Here is a 17,016-nt window from a genome sequence, read left to right on the forward strand (position 1 = left end):
TTGGGTTTTTTTCCTGACTGGAGTTTCTTCATTCCTCTTGCGCAGATGCACCAGGAGGTCTGAGTGCCGACGGGCAGAGGAGAAGAATGGCTGGCTGTGGAGCCCCAGGCAGCAGTGTGTCAAGATCGTCTCCTTCTATCCTCCCAACCTCTCCTGCAAAAAGACTCAGAAGGTGCTTCTGCCGCTTCCTCTCTTCCTGCCCCGACTTCTCCTCACTCATCCCTTCCTCTTGTTCCCTGCTCCTCCTAACCCCTCCTCCTCTCCCTCCCTCTCCTTCTCACCCCACTTTCATGTACATCCCGCAAACATACACACAGGCTGAGTAATAAACAGCTCCCCCTGCGTGTCGGAGACCCTGGGCTGCAGGTCTTCCTGCTCTGTATCGATCCCCAACCCAAAACTACACACTGGCTTATTATAACCCAGCTGCTTCATTGTGCTAGCAGCAGCCCCAAGATGGAAAGCCTATATTTTTTTTCTGCGCTTTTACTCTAAGAAAAGAAAAATAAATGCGTGCCAGCCTCCTCCTTTCCAACACACCCAGCTTCTTACTTTGCAGCTTTCTTGCGATGGTTAAAAGCAAAGTGTTTCTGGATCTTGAGCCGTGCTGTGGCTCAACCTTCACGATGTGTCTAATTTAGGTGATTTTTACACAGTGAAACAGGTTAGGATAGTGGTTAGAGCGGACTCCTTAAATAATTAACTCACTGTGTGATAGCTGGGAGAACAACCGGGACCCTGAGTGCAGGAGGACTTGGGTATGGAAAATGGATGGATCGATTATTAAATACTATTTTCTATTTAGGTGAAGATCAACGTCCCGTCCCTGCCTCCCCTGGGAGCCTCCGACCGTCTCCACTGCTCCATCAACTCTTGGCAGAGCCAAGGCACCATGTCTGAGTCTGGTCAGGTGACCTGCGACCTGCCCCATCCCTCACTTCTACCGCAAACGCCTGATGACCAAGGTTTGTCCTGTGTACTCGTCATAATCATTTGAAGGAGAAAAAAAGCTTTAGACTTTAAATCTCGTGCAACCTTTGGGTCATATTTATTATTTATTCAGCAAAAAAAATGTCAAGATGTTCTACAAGAATTCTTCCAGTTCTCAGTCTCTACCTCAGTGCTTTGTTCTCACCAGTTGGTGTTGCTTATTTAAAGGAGGTGACTGATGCCTCCAAAGGTGACTTTGTGCAGAGTGAAGTTTGCCTTTCGAGACACGTTGCGTGTCTCGCTAATTAAAAGGAAGCTTTAGCTACAGTGCCAAGCGCAAATTCAACTTGAAAGTGCCGTCGACTCGCTTCATTATCAGCATTTCTGGACTTGTTTGTCACAGGTTATTTAAAGCTTCCTCTACGTGTCGCGTTTCCTCTTCAAAGGCACTAATTCGATGATGAACTGAAGAACCAACATTAAACGTATTGCACCGCATTTTTTAAACCTCTCCCTCCGGCTGCGTCCGCAGACTTTGTGGCCGTGCCCGTCCAGATCTTCATCAACGAGACCGTGGAGTTGGCCGCGCGGGACTTCAACTTCTACAACTGCGCCGCCACAGTGAAGAAATGGGAAAACACGCCGTGAGTGCTGCACCTCATCCGTCAGCGCGGCTCTGTCACTCAGCCCAAATCGGCCGGCGACAGTGAACACAGCGCCGGCTGACAACCTTGATGTGAATGTATAGTCGCGCGCCACCAGATGAGGGATCAAGGGCTCTGTTTGTAAATTGTGATGCATGCTAGTGTGCAGTGCAACCCCTTGCATTTTTCTCCCCCCGCGCTGTTTATTACGGCGCCGAGGAAATTGCCTGAGTTTCCCTGTTCATTAATCAAAAAACGGAAGTCAATCTCATGTTTTTTTTCCAGCCCCTCTCCCTCCCCACCACCTTATTTTTTTTTTCCCCATTCATTTCTTTCATGCCAAGGAACGTGTGATGAACGAGTTTTGCTTATGTGAAGTTGCAGAGATCCATTTGGTTGTCAGCAACTTATTTATTTATTTATTTTAATACCAGACGCTCTTTGATGATTTTGCATCTTTTCGCGCGTGTGTGTGTGTGTGTGTGTGTGTGTGTGTGTGTGTGTGTGTGTGTGTGTGTGTGTGTGTGTGCGCGCGCGTGCGTGCGTGCGCGCACCTGATACTATGTGAAAGATGTTCCCTCAGCCTGGGCTCTCAATGCGCCCTCATCCATCTATCTGCCCTGCAGGTGCATGTCCTGCGTGGCCAGTCTGTGGGGCTGCCAGTGGAACACCAGAGAGCACACATGCAGTGACACGGACGATGCGGCGGATGCCCACATCATCAAGCAACGCCAGGTCTGTCTGTTCGTCCGTCTTCCTCGCCCATTTTTTTTTTTGTACATTTATATATTTGTTACAACTTAATTAAACTATCAATGTGTACATGAGCAAAACATGCCTGCAATATTCAGATTGTCATCAGAGAAACAAAATAACAACGATAAAGATAAAATGGATCCATCCCCTCCCTCCGTCCCTCCCTGCCTCCCATCTTCCCTCCTCCGTCCTTCCTTCCTGTCTTCCCTCCCTCCTTCCCCAGTCACCCAGCCTACCCCACCACACAGTTGTGACAAGGTTGATCATCTAATGTTGTGCTGTGCAACCACACATCACAAGAGGATTATAAAAAAAAGTAAATAAAAATAAAAATAATAATAACATTGAATAAAGTTAAATGTAACTGGTGCATTAGTAAAAAAAATTAAAAAAAAAATAAACAGAGAGTGAAAAAAGTAAATACGTGACCAATGACATACAAAAAAGAACATAAAAAAGTGTGGGGGGGGCGGGGGGGGTTCACCACTGCTAGCCACAGTCTTGCATTAATGTTCTAATTATCTGCATTTAATGGTGTCATAATATTCAAAAAAAGGGGGTTAAAAACTTTTCACCATTTTTGCAGGGGACCTTTGCCTCACATCTCTGTCTAAATCACGCCAGGCTCGAGCCGCGTCATTTCTTTCGGGAAATTAATAGCAAATACAAAAAAAATCCTTCTATCGGCTGGCGGCATCTCGGCGTGACAGATATGGAAGGGCAGGGCGGGGATATCAATTTACAAGTCAGCAGATGTTTGGGAGATACACTTATCTGCTCCAGTGGATGCGCTGGTGTTGTTAAGTGGCTGCCGCCTTCAAAAATGTAAATGACTGAGGCGGCTGTCTGATGCACGTGCGTGCGTGCGTGTGTGTTCCTGATGCCCCCGCAGGGAGCAAAGTGTCCTCAGTTTGAGAACCCGGATCCAGTGCTAATCCCCGTGGGCTACAAGACCCGCATCAGCTTTGAGGGGATCAACCTGGGCCTCTACCAGGTAAAGCAGCAAAGACACAACAGGCGCTCTCCAACACCGAGGTTGCATCAAGGTGCTTTTCTCCCTGCTTCTTTGTGCTTTTGCCCGGTTTCCCTGTACACAAGCTACACTGCTCTCATTACTCCACACTCTCGCTTATTGCCACGGTTGCGTCATCTTTGCACGAACCTGCACCAATTTCCTGTTTGCCAGTTCTCAACTCACAAAAGTCAGCTGGATTCCGACTCGGGGTGATCTCAATCAAATGCCCGTGTTTGCACACTTGAAAAACATTTGTCATCTGTGCACCACGATAAAAAGAGAAGTCGAAATCTCACGCGTCTCGTGTGTGTTTTAGTCTCCAAGTCGTGACGCAGATATTTATGCAGGCAGCACAAACTGGCTTCCATTAATCAGCGACGGTGAGCCATTACAGAAAGCTCCTCATTAAGATCTTCAGGGTGCCTTGTTCCTGTATAGAAAATCAATTTACATTCCAATTCAAGGGCTTTTTAATCAGTCAACTCCTCTGCCTGCGTTTTGCGCCGCTTACCCAGAATGCATTGGCGTCGCCGCTTCTTCTCTAATGGGCCTCGCAACGGGTAGCACGTCACATGACTTCTCTCCTCCTGGCCGTCAGATGAGGTTTCAGGGAAACCTCAAAGTGGCGGTGGCTAAGAACGCAGAGGCCCTGGTCCAGACGACGGACAAGCAGACAAAATTGAAGAAAAAAAAAACAAAGTCAATGGGAGAAGTTTTGTCTGGATTTGTCAGGATAAACACTGCTTGGTTTGTTTTCTCAGGGTCGTTTCTTCACCATCGGCACGGAGCTGATGAAAAACGTAGAGGAAGACGTCATTTTCGAGAGCGGCCACTTCTACACCTTTGGTGGCTTCAACGTAAGTATGGGGGACTTTTAGTTACCTGGCACTTAACTCAATGATTGACCCTTGGTTTTTGAGGTTTTTGAGTTTAGACTAAATTGCTGTTTTTTTTTTTTCGTCCTCTCATTATTTGTATTTTTATTGTTATTTGTTTTGCAAAGTTTGTTCGGATGGCTGCCAGCCAGGCCCCCGCCCCCCTCGCTCAAAGCGGGCCCTTGAACTGTGGCTGATTTGTGGATAATCAAAGTGCAATACAGCGCTGGGGCCTGAAAGTAATACATTGTGGGGCGCGACTTGAATTAAACATTTTTTCATGTCTGATGAAGACTAAACGCACACTTTCTGAGTGCATGTTCCCTGACTATAAATCAAGCCGCCCCCGTTTTTCACAGCTGGGGTTTCTAGCTCCCCCTAATGGACAGACTCTCACCACCGGAGTTATTTTAGATCCGTCTTCACATAGAGAATTCTGTGATTGGGTAACTCAAACTGTGCCTAGCCTCAAGCTATGTTCTTTTCCAACATTGATTTCTTCAGCTGAAAAGCTGCCAGGCTGACTTATAAAAGAAGAAAAAAAAAAAAGGAAAAAAAATCCTTCCTCTTTCTTGGCAGACTGGAGTGACTGCCCACACTGTTTTGCGAAGAGAAGCTTAAGTGCCATTAATCACTGGATTCTGAATTAATAATTCATTTCTCCCCCATCCTCACCCCCAATTCCTCAGTTTTCCTTCGATAAGTCGCCGGAGACCAACGTTCTGTTCTACCTAAAGGACAAAGAGTCGGGCAAGAAGATGGACAGCACTCTGAACGGTACGCATCGCATCGCAGCGCCGAGATGGGATTATTTACAATGTCCCGTGTGCACACCTGTGCACCCAGTGCGGTGCCCAAATTAAATGTGAGGCAGCTGCTATTAATCATCTGTTAATGGGGGAGGTGGAAAAAAAATGTAAAACGAGCAGGAAATTAACTGACAGCGGCTTTACCGCGGCATGCATTTCAATAGAACACCAACGAGCATGCAAGATTTGGGTAAAAAAAAAAAAAAAAAGAAGGGGTGGGGACTTGAAACCTACCGGGAATGGAAGTATTACATTGTACACCAATGTGGATTTCAGAAGAAAATGCGGCAGCTCTAGAATCACCCAACAGCATTTGGCGTTTGCACCACAAAGAGAATTTTGTGTCGCTACCAGATAGATAGATAGACATATAGATAGATAGATAGATAGATAGATAGATAGATAGATAGATAGACAGATACTTTTTTTTTTATCCCAAAGAAAGTTTAGTTTCTCAGAAATCAGCAATCAGTTCATAAACAGTGTAAAAAGTAAAATGAAAATAAAGAAGTAAAAGAATGATTAAGATCAAGATTAGAGGTAAATAAAAATAAGTGACAATGCCAGTGGTACCGAGGTACAAAAAGTAAAATGCTGAATTGCAAGATGTAAAGTGCATGCATGTGCAAGCATGTGGGACCACACTCCACTCCGCCCTTCATATACCCCCAGTGTTGTGTAAAAGAGCCTCATGGCTCTGGGCGAGAAGGATCTGAAGTAGTTCAGTGAGAGCAGCCTCCCACTGAAGCAGCTCCTCCTTCTTTTGATGGCTTTCCTCTTTTTTTAATGGTAGTATCTTCGTGATGCGGAAAACAAAACAAAACAAAACAAAAAACAACTAAACACTCACTGCAGAAGTAAACCATATATTAAATTGTGAATAATAATAATAACTGTAATAATAAGTGACTGAATGATGCCCACAGTCTTCCGGCACGTTGTCTCTACTACTAAAGTGGGGCAGACCTGACTAACCTTAGAAACACGACCCAGGGCGAGAACAAGCTGAGCGGCTCAGCCTGCCGATGCTGCCGCGTTGTCGCTGTCACAGGACACGTATGAAGGAGGCAGCGTTGTTACAGATGGTGCAGCGGAACCCAGAGTCATTGTGTTTCATCGTGTCTTTTCCGTCGCTTCATTCATGTGAACCCGCACAAACTCAGATTTGCTGATTCCATCCGAAACCCTGCCGATGATCAGTGAAGTGGAATCGTGTGGGAGGAGACGCGATGGGAAGCGTCATTTGGCTGCGGTTTAATGAAGCTCGCTCCCTCACTCACTCGCTGCGTGTGCCAAAAAAATCTTGTCTTCTTCTCACAGCTTGAGCTTTTATGAGCATAAATCCTAATTGGAACAGGAACCACAACAAAAAGAGTCATAATTGACCTTGTTGGCAGTGTGAGGTGTCCACACAGACGTCTCTTTATTATGATGAAGGGAAAAAAAAAAAAAACATGAGACAAATTGGATGCTGGGTTTCTGGGCTTCAAATTCATAGTCGGCTGCAGTACTGCAAATGACCAGTGGTCATCAAAGGTCAACGGTGCCGCCTCGGCAGCGAGAGGGGGGTTGTGCCGGCTGTAACTGCACTGCGTAACTTTCAAGCGCGACCCGCTGGTCGAACCACTTTACAGCAACGTCACACGTTTATTTAGAGGCGGTCTTACGTACTACTATTACAAATACATAAGATCGGAAAATGACGGAATGGAATCCAATAAGTAACCTCGATGAAAGATGGAAGTAATTAAAGTGTTGAACGTTTGCTACGACGTTATTGTCAATGTCTGTTTTGCATTTCATATTGGTGTTTTTCCTCAACACAGACAGTACGAGCGCTCCAGCTAGGCGAAATTTGTATTTTCCGCCATCAATAAACTAGCGCTGCAGCGTATTTACTTTGTCACTTTGCCATTTCCAACGAAGGTTACCTCGAGCTGCTTTAATATATATTTCAAATCCAAAATAAGAATAAGAGCAATCAAAGGGCCCATATTCCATCAATTTTCTTGTCTTTATTTTTCATGCCAGACTCCAGCCTCTCACAATTATCCCAAAAATAATCTCTACGGCTCCCCAGACAACAACATATTTAGCCTTTTGTTTACAGCCTACATGCTCAGATTTAGCACCCTCCTGAAATTGATGTGTTCTTAAAAAAACATTCCATAAAAAGGGGCCTGTTAGGAGGCAGAACAACATGAGATGGAAAATCACAGATGGGGTCGTGTTGGAAAGGTACCAGGTTCCCTCTGTGACATCACAAAGGCTTTTTTTCCAGAACTGTTTGGTTTTGCTCTTGATTTTGCAAAAATGTGAGAAAGTGCACGAAGTAAACATGGAACCATTCTCATTTCTGGCCAATTCACTGACAGGCTGCAGACACATTTGACCTAACATAGAATAAAACAGTAGCAGAAGTCATTTTGGTTCAGGTTTGTGAAAGAGCAGCAGTTAATCTGTGTGCTGCCCCCTGTGGGTCTGGAGTGGCTCAGCTGTTGCGCAACGTTGCCCACTTCAATCGATCGATCGATCGATTGAAGTGGGCAAAACGCTGATGACGAAACGCTCTGATTGTCTCCGCAGTCACGCTGTACAACTGCTCGGTGGGCCGGCAGGACTGCAGCCTCTGCAAGAACGCCGGCCAGAAGTACAGCTGCGTCTGGTGTGCCAAGCACAAGGCCTGCGTGTACGAGAAGCTGTGCACGGCCAGCCAGCCGGGCTCCCAGGACCCCTACAACGTGGAGTGCCCCAACCCCGAGATCACCGACGTGAGTAGCCGCCGCTGCTGGAGCGGTGGACACAGAGGGTGGTGTGTGTGTGTGTGTGTGTGTGTGTGTGTGTGTGTGTGTGTGTGTGTGTGTGTGTGTGTGTGTGTGTGTGAACCGAGTGTGAAGATGAAATGAACCTCGCCGGTGCTGCCGCTGCAAACGACAAAATATTTTACCGCTGTCAGAGAAACTTGTCTTTGTAAACGGGCCCTCAGGCTTCGGCTTCCTCGTGCTGCTGTCGACAGGAGGAGGTGAAAGTCTCGCTTCTCCTTGACGTCCAGATTGAATCGATTCTTTCAGTGCGCCGCTAATTGCCGCCGCGTTATTGCCATTGACAAGTAATTGCGAGGACGGTCAGTCGTGGATGGAGGTCGTGATCAGACGCTCAGACTCCTCCTTCCTGCTGCTCCTGGAGGGACGCCAGGCCTCCAGCAGTTTGTGTGTTTAAAGGCTTTATCGTCACTGTTGTCTTAAAGCTTTACAGCGGTGGTGGAGGAAATTCAGGTCTGATTGGATTGATTGACGGAGCTGCCGGTGTCGCGCCATCATCGGGTTACTAGTTCCCTTAATGGAGCCGCTTTGTTCAAGACTTTAAAAAAAAAAGAAAAGAGCTACAGCTAATTAAAGGAAACTGACAGTTGATCTGCCAGAGTGGCTCTGGGAGTATAGAGGAACAGTTTGCATAATATTTAAACATCACATAGCTGTAACATTAACATTTTTATTTGTAAACAACAATCCTAATAATAATAAGATTCATTTTGTTTGACAGTCAAATTCCTGTGATGCAAACTGATCTGAATGGGCTCTTTCTGTTATTTTATTCAGACCTTTTTTTTTCAAGGGTATGTTCAGAAAGTGGCCAAAAGAAAGAAAATCCTTTCGACATCGCATGGTTTTCACCTGCAGCATTCTCTTTGCATTAAGCTGTAAACAGAGGGCTAAAGATGCTGTGTTCAGTCTGTTTGTACTCATTAACCGTGTGTTGCTGCTGCGATGAAATATGGACATCTGAATAATCTGTCCCACAACCCTCAGTGCAGGTATAGAAAATAGATGGATGAATAATTTGTCATATGGGACCTTTCACCCAAAAGCATCTCTGCCCAGTGTTTCATTGCGTCATATTTCTACATTTGACATGGACCCACAAACGCCGACTCGTTCCCATTGTTGCTCCACAAATATCTCCCATATCATCGACGACATAGATGCAAGCGTGCGTCTTAATATGTCTGCATGCACACATTCCGGCGTGACTCATTACAATGTGAATGTCGATCTCGGCCATGAATATTAAACACTTCAAGTCCAACTATTCAACTGAGTGGAAACAGGCTGTGTAAGTCCTTTATAGGTTCTTATTGCACCACTAATCTGTTTAAATCCATCCCAAATCCCTTCTTCCTATAAACAACCCTCCCCCCGCCCACCACCACCACCATCACCTCCTCTCCCTCCTCCTCCTCCTCCTCCTCCTCCTCCTCCTCCTGCCTCTAACCACTCATCCTGCTCATCCAGATCATCCCTCGCTTTGGCCCCCTGCTGGGAGGAATCTCCATCACCATCCGGGGTTCCAACCTGGGCATCCAGCCGACGGACATCACAAACATCAGCGTGGTGGGCGAGCCCTGTGTCCATCAGAGAGACAAGTACACCGTCTCCACCAGGTAACACACACACACACACACACACACACACTCACAAACACTCACACCTTAATGTCTTTGTTTTGCAGGTTAGAATCTTGAGGTCTTTTGTCCTCTTTGTCAACTTCTGGTTACTTTATCATTTAGGTAGTGTGTTGCCTTTCCTTGAGGTGACCCGCCCGTATAATTTATTTAGCTCATTATGCGTCGGCATCGATCGCACGGTCTCCAGACACAAGTCGATTCGCAAACAGTATCACTCCGTTAAAAGGTGACTGCTGGCGGTGATCAAGCAGAGAACTGTTTTGGATTCTTTTGTTTGGTGACGAAAGGAGGGGGAAAAATGAGAGCAGCAAAATAGCAGCTGTGGGCTTTAGGTACTGCATATTTTATAAATGAATGAATGAGAATGACTTTCAGCGCAATCGCACATTTTCCAGGAAGTATTGGATTCCTGCAACGACAAAAAAGAATCCACCAAATGCTAATGTATATTGCCCTGCTGTCAACGTGGGCACAAACAAAGAACTTTTAATGAGTAGTCTGAAATCGAACTAACTGCAAAAGCTCAGACTAACCATTCAGCGTTGACACAGGGTGGATTTCATCATCAAACTTCTCTCCGTCTTTTGAAAATTAACGCAAATTATTTTATCTTCAAAAACCTTTGTCACTCAGAAGCATTTCCTTTGGTTTAACAGACACGGAAAACACATTTTTGACAGAACTGTGTCACAGTGGATCTGTAAACTAGCATAAAAGCTCATCTAAAGCACAGGTGGATTCCAACGCTCGGGTGTTAAGCTGCGTCTGCAGCTTGAATTCTCTGTACTCTGAATTTACCATTTTTATCACAGCAAACGTGTCCAACTGAATCTATAGTTTTGACACATTAGGCTCGTTAATGCCGAGAAACCTCTGTGTTCACGCTGATCCCAGAGGTGCCTCGACGAGCCGTGAGCAACAACCAAAGTATAAAAAAACCCCAAAAAAACAAAAACTTCCTTTCATAAAAAAAAAAAAATACATTAAGCCTTGCAAAACGCACTTGAGTCCCAGCAGCGTGTGGATGGAAAAGAGAGAGATGAGTCCATAAAAGGGCTTCTCCTGAAGGAGGAAGCTGCGGCGCTGGTTCCCCACAGCCAGACAGCAGAGCTGTTGACACCTGGACGGATTGGTCCACGTTTATGACAAATTCCTGCCCCGCCATCTGCACGATGAGGCATAAAAGTGGATTTATGGGAGCAGACGGAATGCTTTTCCCTCCTAAATCATCCACTTTCGCCGCTAATGTTCCGGCTGCGGTCTCCGTCTTGTTGTTAGTTACCCCGCGTGGCCTTCTGAAAGCCGTACTTCACTCACTTCCAGCTTTGACAGCTCGTCCGTTATGATGTTTCATTACCTTCCGCCGGCCGCTGCAGCCTTTAATTGGCTGCCTGCGAGTCCTCCCGGTTGCTTAAATCCCCCTTTTTTATGCTGACCTCTTTCCCCCCGGCTCACCTTTGTGTTTCCTTGCCGGCTGGCGAGCGGGCGCGCGAGCTCACGGACGTGTCTGGTTTGCCGCATGACTCCAGACAGTGGGGGAAATTCCCACCGGGTTCAATTTCTGAGACGATACCAGGCGCCAATCTGCATTTGGAAAGCAAAGCGTGTCCGCAGCTGCTTCGCCGCCTCATCCCCGTGCTTTATGCTAACCTGCCAGGCGGCTGCGCCAGAGTTCTCAGGTATTTTTCAGGGACTTTCTTCACTCGCGGTCCTTCCATAGCTTTGGCCGGCTAGTGGGTGGATGGAACTGAAACGGTGGGATGGTTTTAATGTTTGCGTTTGGATTTTTCATGAATGTTTTCAGAGATGCAGGGATTGAGGTTTTTAAAATCAAGTCCTCTAAATCAAATCAGGTCTGACCTTTCAAAATGTCTCAAAGCTGATGTCTTTTGATCTTTCCGCACAAAGTAGAAAACTCGCAGTTTCTGATGTGTCAGTCACTGTCTCTCTGCTAATATGCCATGTATATTTAAACGTTCAGTTGCTCAGAATGTCAGAAATCTTGGCGTTGATTGAAAGGAAAGCCGTTATATTCCGCCACGGCGTTGCCAAATGAATTATCCGTAGACTTTATAGATCTCTGGAATACAGCATTTTTAGGCCTCCTGTGGGGGATAAAAACGCTTTATTTTAACTTCCTCCTTAAACCGAAGCTTGGTTGGAATTCCCACATTTGTGGAAGGAGAAGGCTGTGAGCAAGACGCTGGGTTGGAAGGAACACCTTGCCGGGGGGCGTGGTCACCGACTCGGAAGAGTTCAGAAACCTGCGCCGCTGTCAGAAAAAAAAACACACTTTGAGAGTGAAATGTTTGCATTTTAACACACAACCTTTTATTAACGGCTGCCTTCTCTCCCCCGACGCGTCCAGCATCGTGTGTCAAATCGGCCGCATCGGCGCCGCGTCCCGCCACTGGGGGCAGGTGGAGGTGGAGGTGCAGGGGAGCAAGAAGGGGACCTCCTCCATGTACTTCACCTACAGGGTAAATTCACACACACACGCACACACACGCACACACTCAGCAACACTTGGCCTTCTGCTTCATTCTAGTTCTTCCTTCCACACAGTCGCACTCCCTTCTGCAGTAAAAACAATCCAACCACAAATAAGAAGACACTGACCTAGAAAGTAAACACGTTGCCCGTTTAGTTTCCATTCGCTTGAGCGCAGCAAGAAAGCCTCCTTATCAGAACACACCACCCCCCCAAAACTCCCCACCCCCCGTCATTTGTGCCATTTTCACAAACGCGACTTCCCCGCTGGTAGACAAAAGCTCTCTCGGAATGCCGCCGCCCGACAATGATAATGCGCTGTCGGATAAGGTCTCCGCCGTGTGTAAGCGTTGCTCTTCAAGCGGGAATGGCGTGCGGTTAGCCCCGCCCCTCCCCTCTAATACCTTAACAGGCTCCAGCGTAGCTGTTTAACAGGCTTTTCATATCGGTGGTTCTGCTAAAGCTGCGCCACGGGGGAGAGCGCCGCCTCTCTGTTTGCTCAGCAAATTGAGGCAGATGTGCCCGGTTGCATGAGGGCAAGTGAGTGTGTGTGAGTGAGTGTGTGTGTGTGTGTGTGTAGCTGGCTAAAGGGTTGGAGGCAAGCAGTGGGATCGAGCAAGGTGTGTGTGTGTGTGTGTGTGTGTGTGTGTGTGTTCTTCTTCTTGCGTGTCTGCCTGTGGGTTGGAGCGCCTGTGTGTATGTTAATCCTCACAGGGGGACACAGTGTGTGTGTGGTGTGTGTGTGCGCGTGAGTGCGTGCGCGAGTGCGTGCGTGTGTGCGTGTGTGTGTGTGTGCGTGTGTGTGTGTGTGTGCGTGCGTGTGCTCATGCTGTATTCTGTAACCCCCCCCCCCCCCTCCATTCGTCTCCCCTCGCCAGGAGCCGATTCCTGAGGCAGTGGAGCCCTCCAGGGGTCCCAAGGCTGGCGGGACCCTCATTACCATTATGGGGGTCTTTCTGGATACAGGCAGCATGGAGGACGTCCGGGTCTCCGTCGGAGCGGTGGACTGCATTGTGTAAGGGGTTTTTCCCTTTTGCTTACTAGCGGATATTCATGCAAATTTTCCCCCCTTTTAATTCAGCCTATTTCTATGATAAGTGCTACTTATTATGCTAACATTGTATTTCTGCGCCCAGGTCCTCAGTACAAAGTCCTTGAAGCCCTGAAATTGATTTCTTTCTTCTTCTTTTCCTCCCTTTTCTTCCTTTTTTTTTTCTTGAAAACTGAATCCCGAAGAGAAAACACAGTCAAGCGTCACCTTGTAGGACAACCCCCCCCCCCTCACCTGCTCCCCTTCTCTTGCAATAAGTAACTGAGAGTGTGGGAGTGAGAGTTTTGTCAAAACTAGCCCATGGTGACATTTTAGGTGGAGGTAATGGAAAAATAATGAGCTACAGAAACAGCAAAGCCAGGATTTAACAAGCTGTCATGGCGCTGACATGTTGGCTCCCGCCGCACGGTGACCCGCATCGACCCCCCCCGACCCCCCGACCCCCCTCCAACCCAACCATCCCACCCTCCCCGTCTTCTCCAGCCAGCCGAGAGTTGAGTGGTGTCCTTGTCGCTGACAGGGAGACCTTCGGAACGGAGATCACCTGCAGGACGGGAGAGTACCGGGCTGATAAGGTTCCGTCAGATCCCCTCCACGTCACCGTCAAGTATGGGACCAGCACCTTGAAGACCATCACCAACGCCTTCCAATTCCTGGAAAACCCCATCGTGCTGGACCACACCCCGCAAGGCAGCTTTGTCTGGTCAGTTTGGATTGGTTTTTTGGGGGTTTTTTTGTATTCTATATAGTATCACACAAAAAGTCTTGAAAAATAAATGAAATGCCACTTTAGACCCACACAAAAAGAAGAGATTTTCCGACAAGGTCAGATTTCAGCCGTGCTGCCGTTCAGAGAGAAGAATGCTGAGAACTAAAGCTGGTCGTCCTTTTTTTTTTTTCTTTCTCCGCTCGCAGGCGTCCGTCTAGAACCTCGGCAGAGGTTATTAACGCCAAGAGCTGTTTTGTTTGTCTTAAGTAAAGTCCAATTTGTCCTTCAAGTCCCGCTCTGTGCGCCAGCGGTTTTCGTTTTTGTAATATTTTCCTGAGCGTTCTTCCAACTGGCTACAAACAAGGGCTCTCTGATGCCACAGCGAACGACTTGTGTCGAATCGCCGGTGCAAACAGACGTCGAGCCTTCAGAAGAACCCCCCTTACATTCAGTGTACACTTCAGTGCAAGCGGGGGTGTGTAGCTACGATTAGCGGAGCAGAGTGAAACAGCAAACAGCAGATTAGGCTCCTCGGAGGCTGAACTAATTTGTTTTTTTCATCTCCAGTGAAAATTACCCAGGGTGCAATGCAAAAAAAAAAGGGTGTCTGCTCGCCCGTAACTGTGGGCTTTTGTGAGGCTGGAGGTGCATCAGAGGCGCTGCTCTTATTTAGTGTGTGTGTGTGTGTGTGTGTGTGTGTGTGTGTGTGTGTGTGTGTGCGTGTGTATTCTGTTCCAGTGGAGGGAGGAACATCGTGGTGACCGGCTCCGGCTTCGACCTCATCCAGACTGCAGTCATGAAGGTCCAAGTCGGCAACCTGACAGCGATGGAGGTGCGTCTGACTTTTTCTCTCTTCCTCTCTGTTGACCATCATCCTCCCTTTTCCAAACCTCCCTCTCTCTCTCTTTCTCTCTCTCTCTCTCTCTCAGTGTCATGCCGTCATGTAGTATGGCACCATATCGCATCGTATCATATTGTGACATATCGGCGCGTTGCATAAGAAAACACAACCTTCCCTGCATTAGCGGCTTATCTTGCAAAGTCCACACGTGTGCGACCGCGATAAAGAGGCGGTAACCATAGCAACAATGACTGCACGACTCAAACGTCGGTGTTTCGGCCCAAAACCGTCTCGTTTTGTTTCTGAAAGTCACAGAAACATGCATCACCTATATTGTTTTGTGTTGTATCGTATCGGGTTGTATGATGTCATAGCATTTGTTACCCACCAATCGAGATGCACCTGCAATATCTGATATTTATCGCCAGAACACTGCTGACTCCACAGATTATCGCGCCCCCATGTAGCCGCTCCGGACGCTAACCATCAGACTGTCAGACAGTAGGGCCAGCAGCCAGCCAGTGGGTCCGGCAGGATCGTCTCCTGCGGGGTGAAAACCTCTTAAGTGGCTGCTGACAGCCAACAGCTCTGCCCAACTTCCCCCGTCCCCAGTGTAGCAACCAGTGTTAAGCAGCAGCAATTTTATTCATTTATTTTCAAGAATTAAGGTTGCAGAAAATTACATGATTGTGTGCCGCCGCTGCTGCTGCTGCTACTGCTGCCGCTGCCGCTGCTGCTGGAGCTGCTGCTGGAGCTGCTGCTGGAGCTGCTGCTGGAGCTGCTGCTGCTCCGGGGACAGCTGAGATTGGAAAAGACCTCTGGCTGCCGCCAACCAGCAGCAGGCGTCAGACGTTTATCTCAAAGGCCTCGGCTGGTCAACTTCATAAGCTGCTCTCGGTCTAAGTCGATCTGCTGAACTGGACCCGGGAAATATCTAGAGTCATTATTGTGACTGGCGTGCGGTGAAAACATGTTGATTACATTCTTTTTCAGGGGGAGGGGGACTCAGAGCAATTACGTTTGTGTTCCTTTTTTTTTTTTTTTTTCCTTCCCCGACCCTTCATTCTCCGCTCCAGCTCCCTTTAGAGCTGGTTGCTCCTGTTTTTGCAAATTCAAACTGGGAGCCTTGTTGAGATATGAATGTCCTCTGGGTGCCACACACACACACACACACACACCACTAAATGGGAAATGTGGTTCTCACCCAGTAAACAGTGAACAGTTTCCCTATTCCCAGTCAGGAAAAAAAAGAAAAGTGGATACATTTACTTTCACCAGAAACAACTCGTGGCTTCAAAGTTTTGTTTGCCGCCCCCTTCTGACTTTTAGTGGAGTGTGTTCTAATGCACCCAGGGCGTGTTGAGGGAGGGAGGCTGAGTTAATGCAGGACCTGAGTGTGGAAACAATCCTAGGCTGACAGAAAAATCACATTGGCCCTGTTAATCAAAAGCAAACAAACAAAGCCCAAGAGGAGCGATGAGTCACTGCGAGCTGTTGATTTATTGAGGGAATGAAGGGCAGTTGGGATTTTGATATAAAAAAAAAATCTGGGGGGAAAAAAGTAGATTTTTTTTTTTTTTTTTGTATATATTTTTTCAGGGTCCTTTTAAACACTCTCCCAGTGAAAACATTCTTTACCACCTCTTGTCGTCTCCATTTCCATCCTCTCTGTCTTCTTCTGGTAATTGTTTTGTTTTTCCCTCTTTTTTTTTTTTTTTTTTTTTTTGGCTCACTATGGTGTCATGTTTTACTCAGTACGCCCACGGGAAAAACGACACAGCCATCGAGTTTCAGTCCCCGACAGTGAACGACTCCCTCAACCAGCACGTGAGAACCTCCATCCACCTGGACAACTGGAGCAAGGAGCTGAAGCCCTTCGCCTACTACCCCGACCCCGTCTTCGACAACCTGACCAAGGACGTCTTCAACGAGGCCAGCATCATCATCGTCACCGTGAGTCCCAGCGGGCGGGCGGGCGGGCGGGCAGGTGGCTTTTTCTCCTTCTCAACAGTCTTTTGACAACTCGACATAGTTTTTGAGTTCCCGTCGGTGTTGTGGCATGAATTAGAGTCTCCACTGAACAATTGGAGTCTGGTTTGCCGGCATTTATTAGGTAGCCTCATTCAGTGGAATGGGAGCAATGACATGAGGGCAGTGTCTTCTGCCCTACAGGGTAGGTAGGCGATGTAAGGGCAACACAGCAAGAACACAAACATGAACACATGAACACAAACACAAGAATGTGGGAAGAAGCCGACACACCCCAAAGATCCATCAGACACTTTGGAGCCAGGAGATCAGAGACAGTATGAGACAGTGAGCCTTAACATGAGAGATGGATAAAATAAAATTTACATTATATCGGGTGCCCTTGGCGACGCCCCCTTGAGGTGAATCAGTCTGAAGTTGAAAAGTTGAAAATAATTAGTTT

The 17,016-nt window shown here is 47.3% G+C and overlaps 2 protein-coding genes across 13 annotated transcripts in view; one reads left to right on the forward strand and one right to left on the reverse strand.

Annotated features, from left to right (window-relative positions):
* LOC142896435 (uncharacterized) overlaps positions 1-17,016 on the reverse strand; it is a 393,522-nt gene that overhangs the window by 186,928 nt on the left and 189,578 nt on the right. The window lies entirely within an intron of this gene.
* plxnb2b (plexin b2b) overlaps positions 1-17,016 on the forward strand; it is a 136,423-nt gene that overhangs the window by 97,710 nt on the left and 21,697 nt on the right. For all 12 annotated transcript variants that reach the window (XM_076038067.1, XM_076038065.1, XM_076038071.1 and 9 more), the window contains 14 exons: positions 46-172; positions 806-965; positions 1,463-1,574; positions 2,201-2,309; positions 3,223-3,324; positions 4,107-4,202; positions 4,910-4,997; positions 7,616-7,800; positions 9,322-9,470; positions 11,863-11,974; positions 12,863-12,999; positions 13,556-13,738; positions 14,483-14,576; positions 16,341-16,538. In XM_076038067.1, coding sequence (XP_075894182.1) covers positions 46-172; positions 806-965; positions 1,463-1,574; positions 2,201-2,309; positions 3,223-3,324; positions 4,107-4,202; positions 4,910-4,997; positions 7,616-7,800; positions 9,322-9,470; positions 11,863-11,974; positions 12,863-12,999; positions 13,556-13,738; positions 14,483-14,576; positions 16,341-16,538 — 1,852 coding nt within the window. The remainder of the gene's footprint in view (positions 1-45; positions 173-805; positions 966-1,462; positions 1,575-2,200; positions 2,310-3,222; positions 3,325-4,106; positions 4,203-4,909; positions 4,998-7,615; positions 7,801-9,321; positions 9,471-11,862; positions 11,975-12,862; positions 13,000-13,555; positions 13,739-14,482; positions 14,577-16,340; positions 16,539-17,016) is intronic.

The sequence above is a fragment of the Nelusetta ayraudi genome, unplaced genomic scaffold, assembly GCF_046127955.1.
Source record: "Nelusetta ayraudi isolate G7.1 ecotype Tasmania unplaced genomic scaffold, CSIRO-AGI_Nayr_v1 ptg000053l, whole genome shotgun sequence".
Lineage (NCBI taxonomy): Eukaryota > Metazoa > Chordata > Actinopteri > Tetraodontiformes > Monacanthidae > Nelusetta > Nelusetta ayraudi.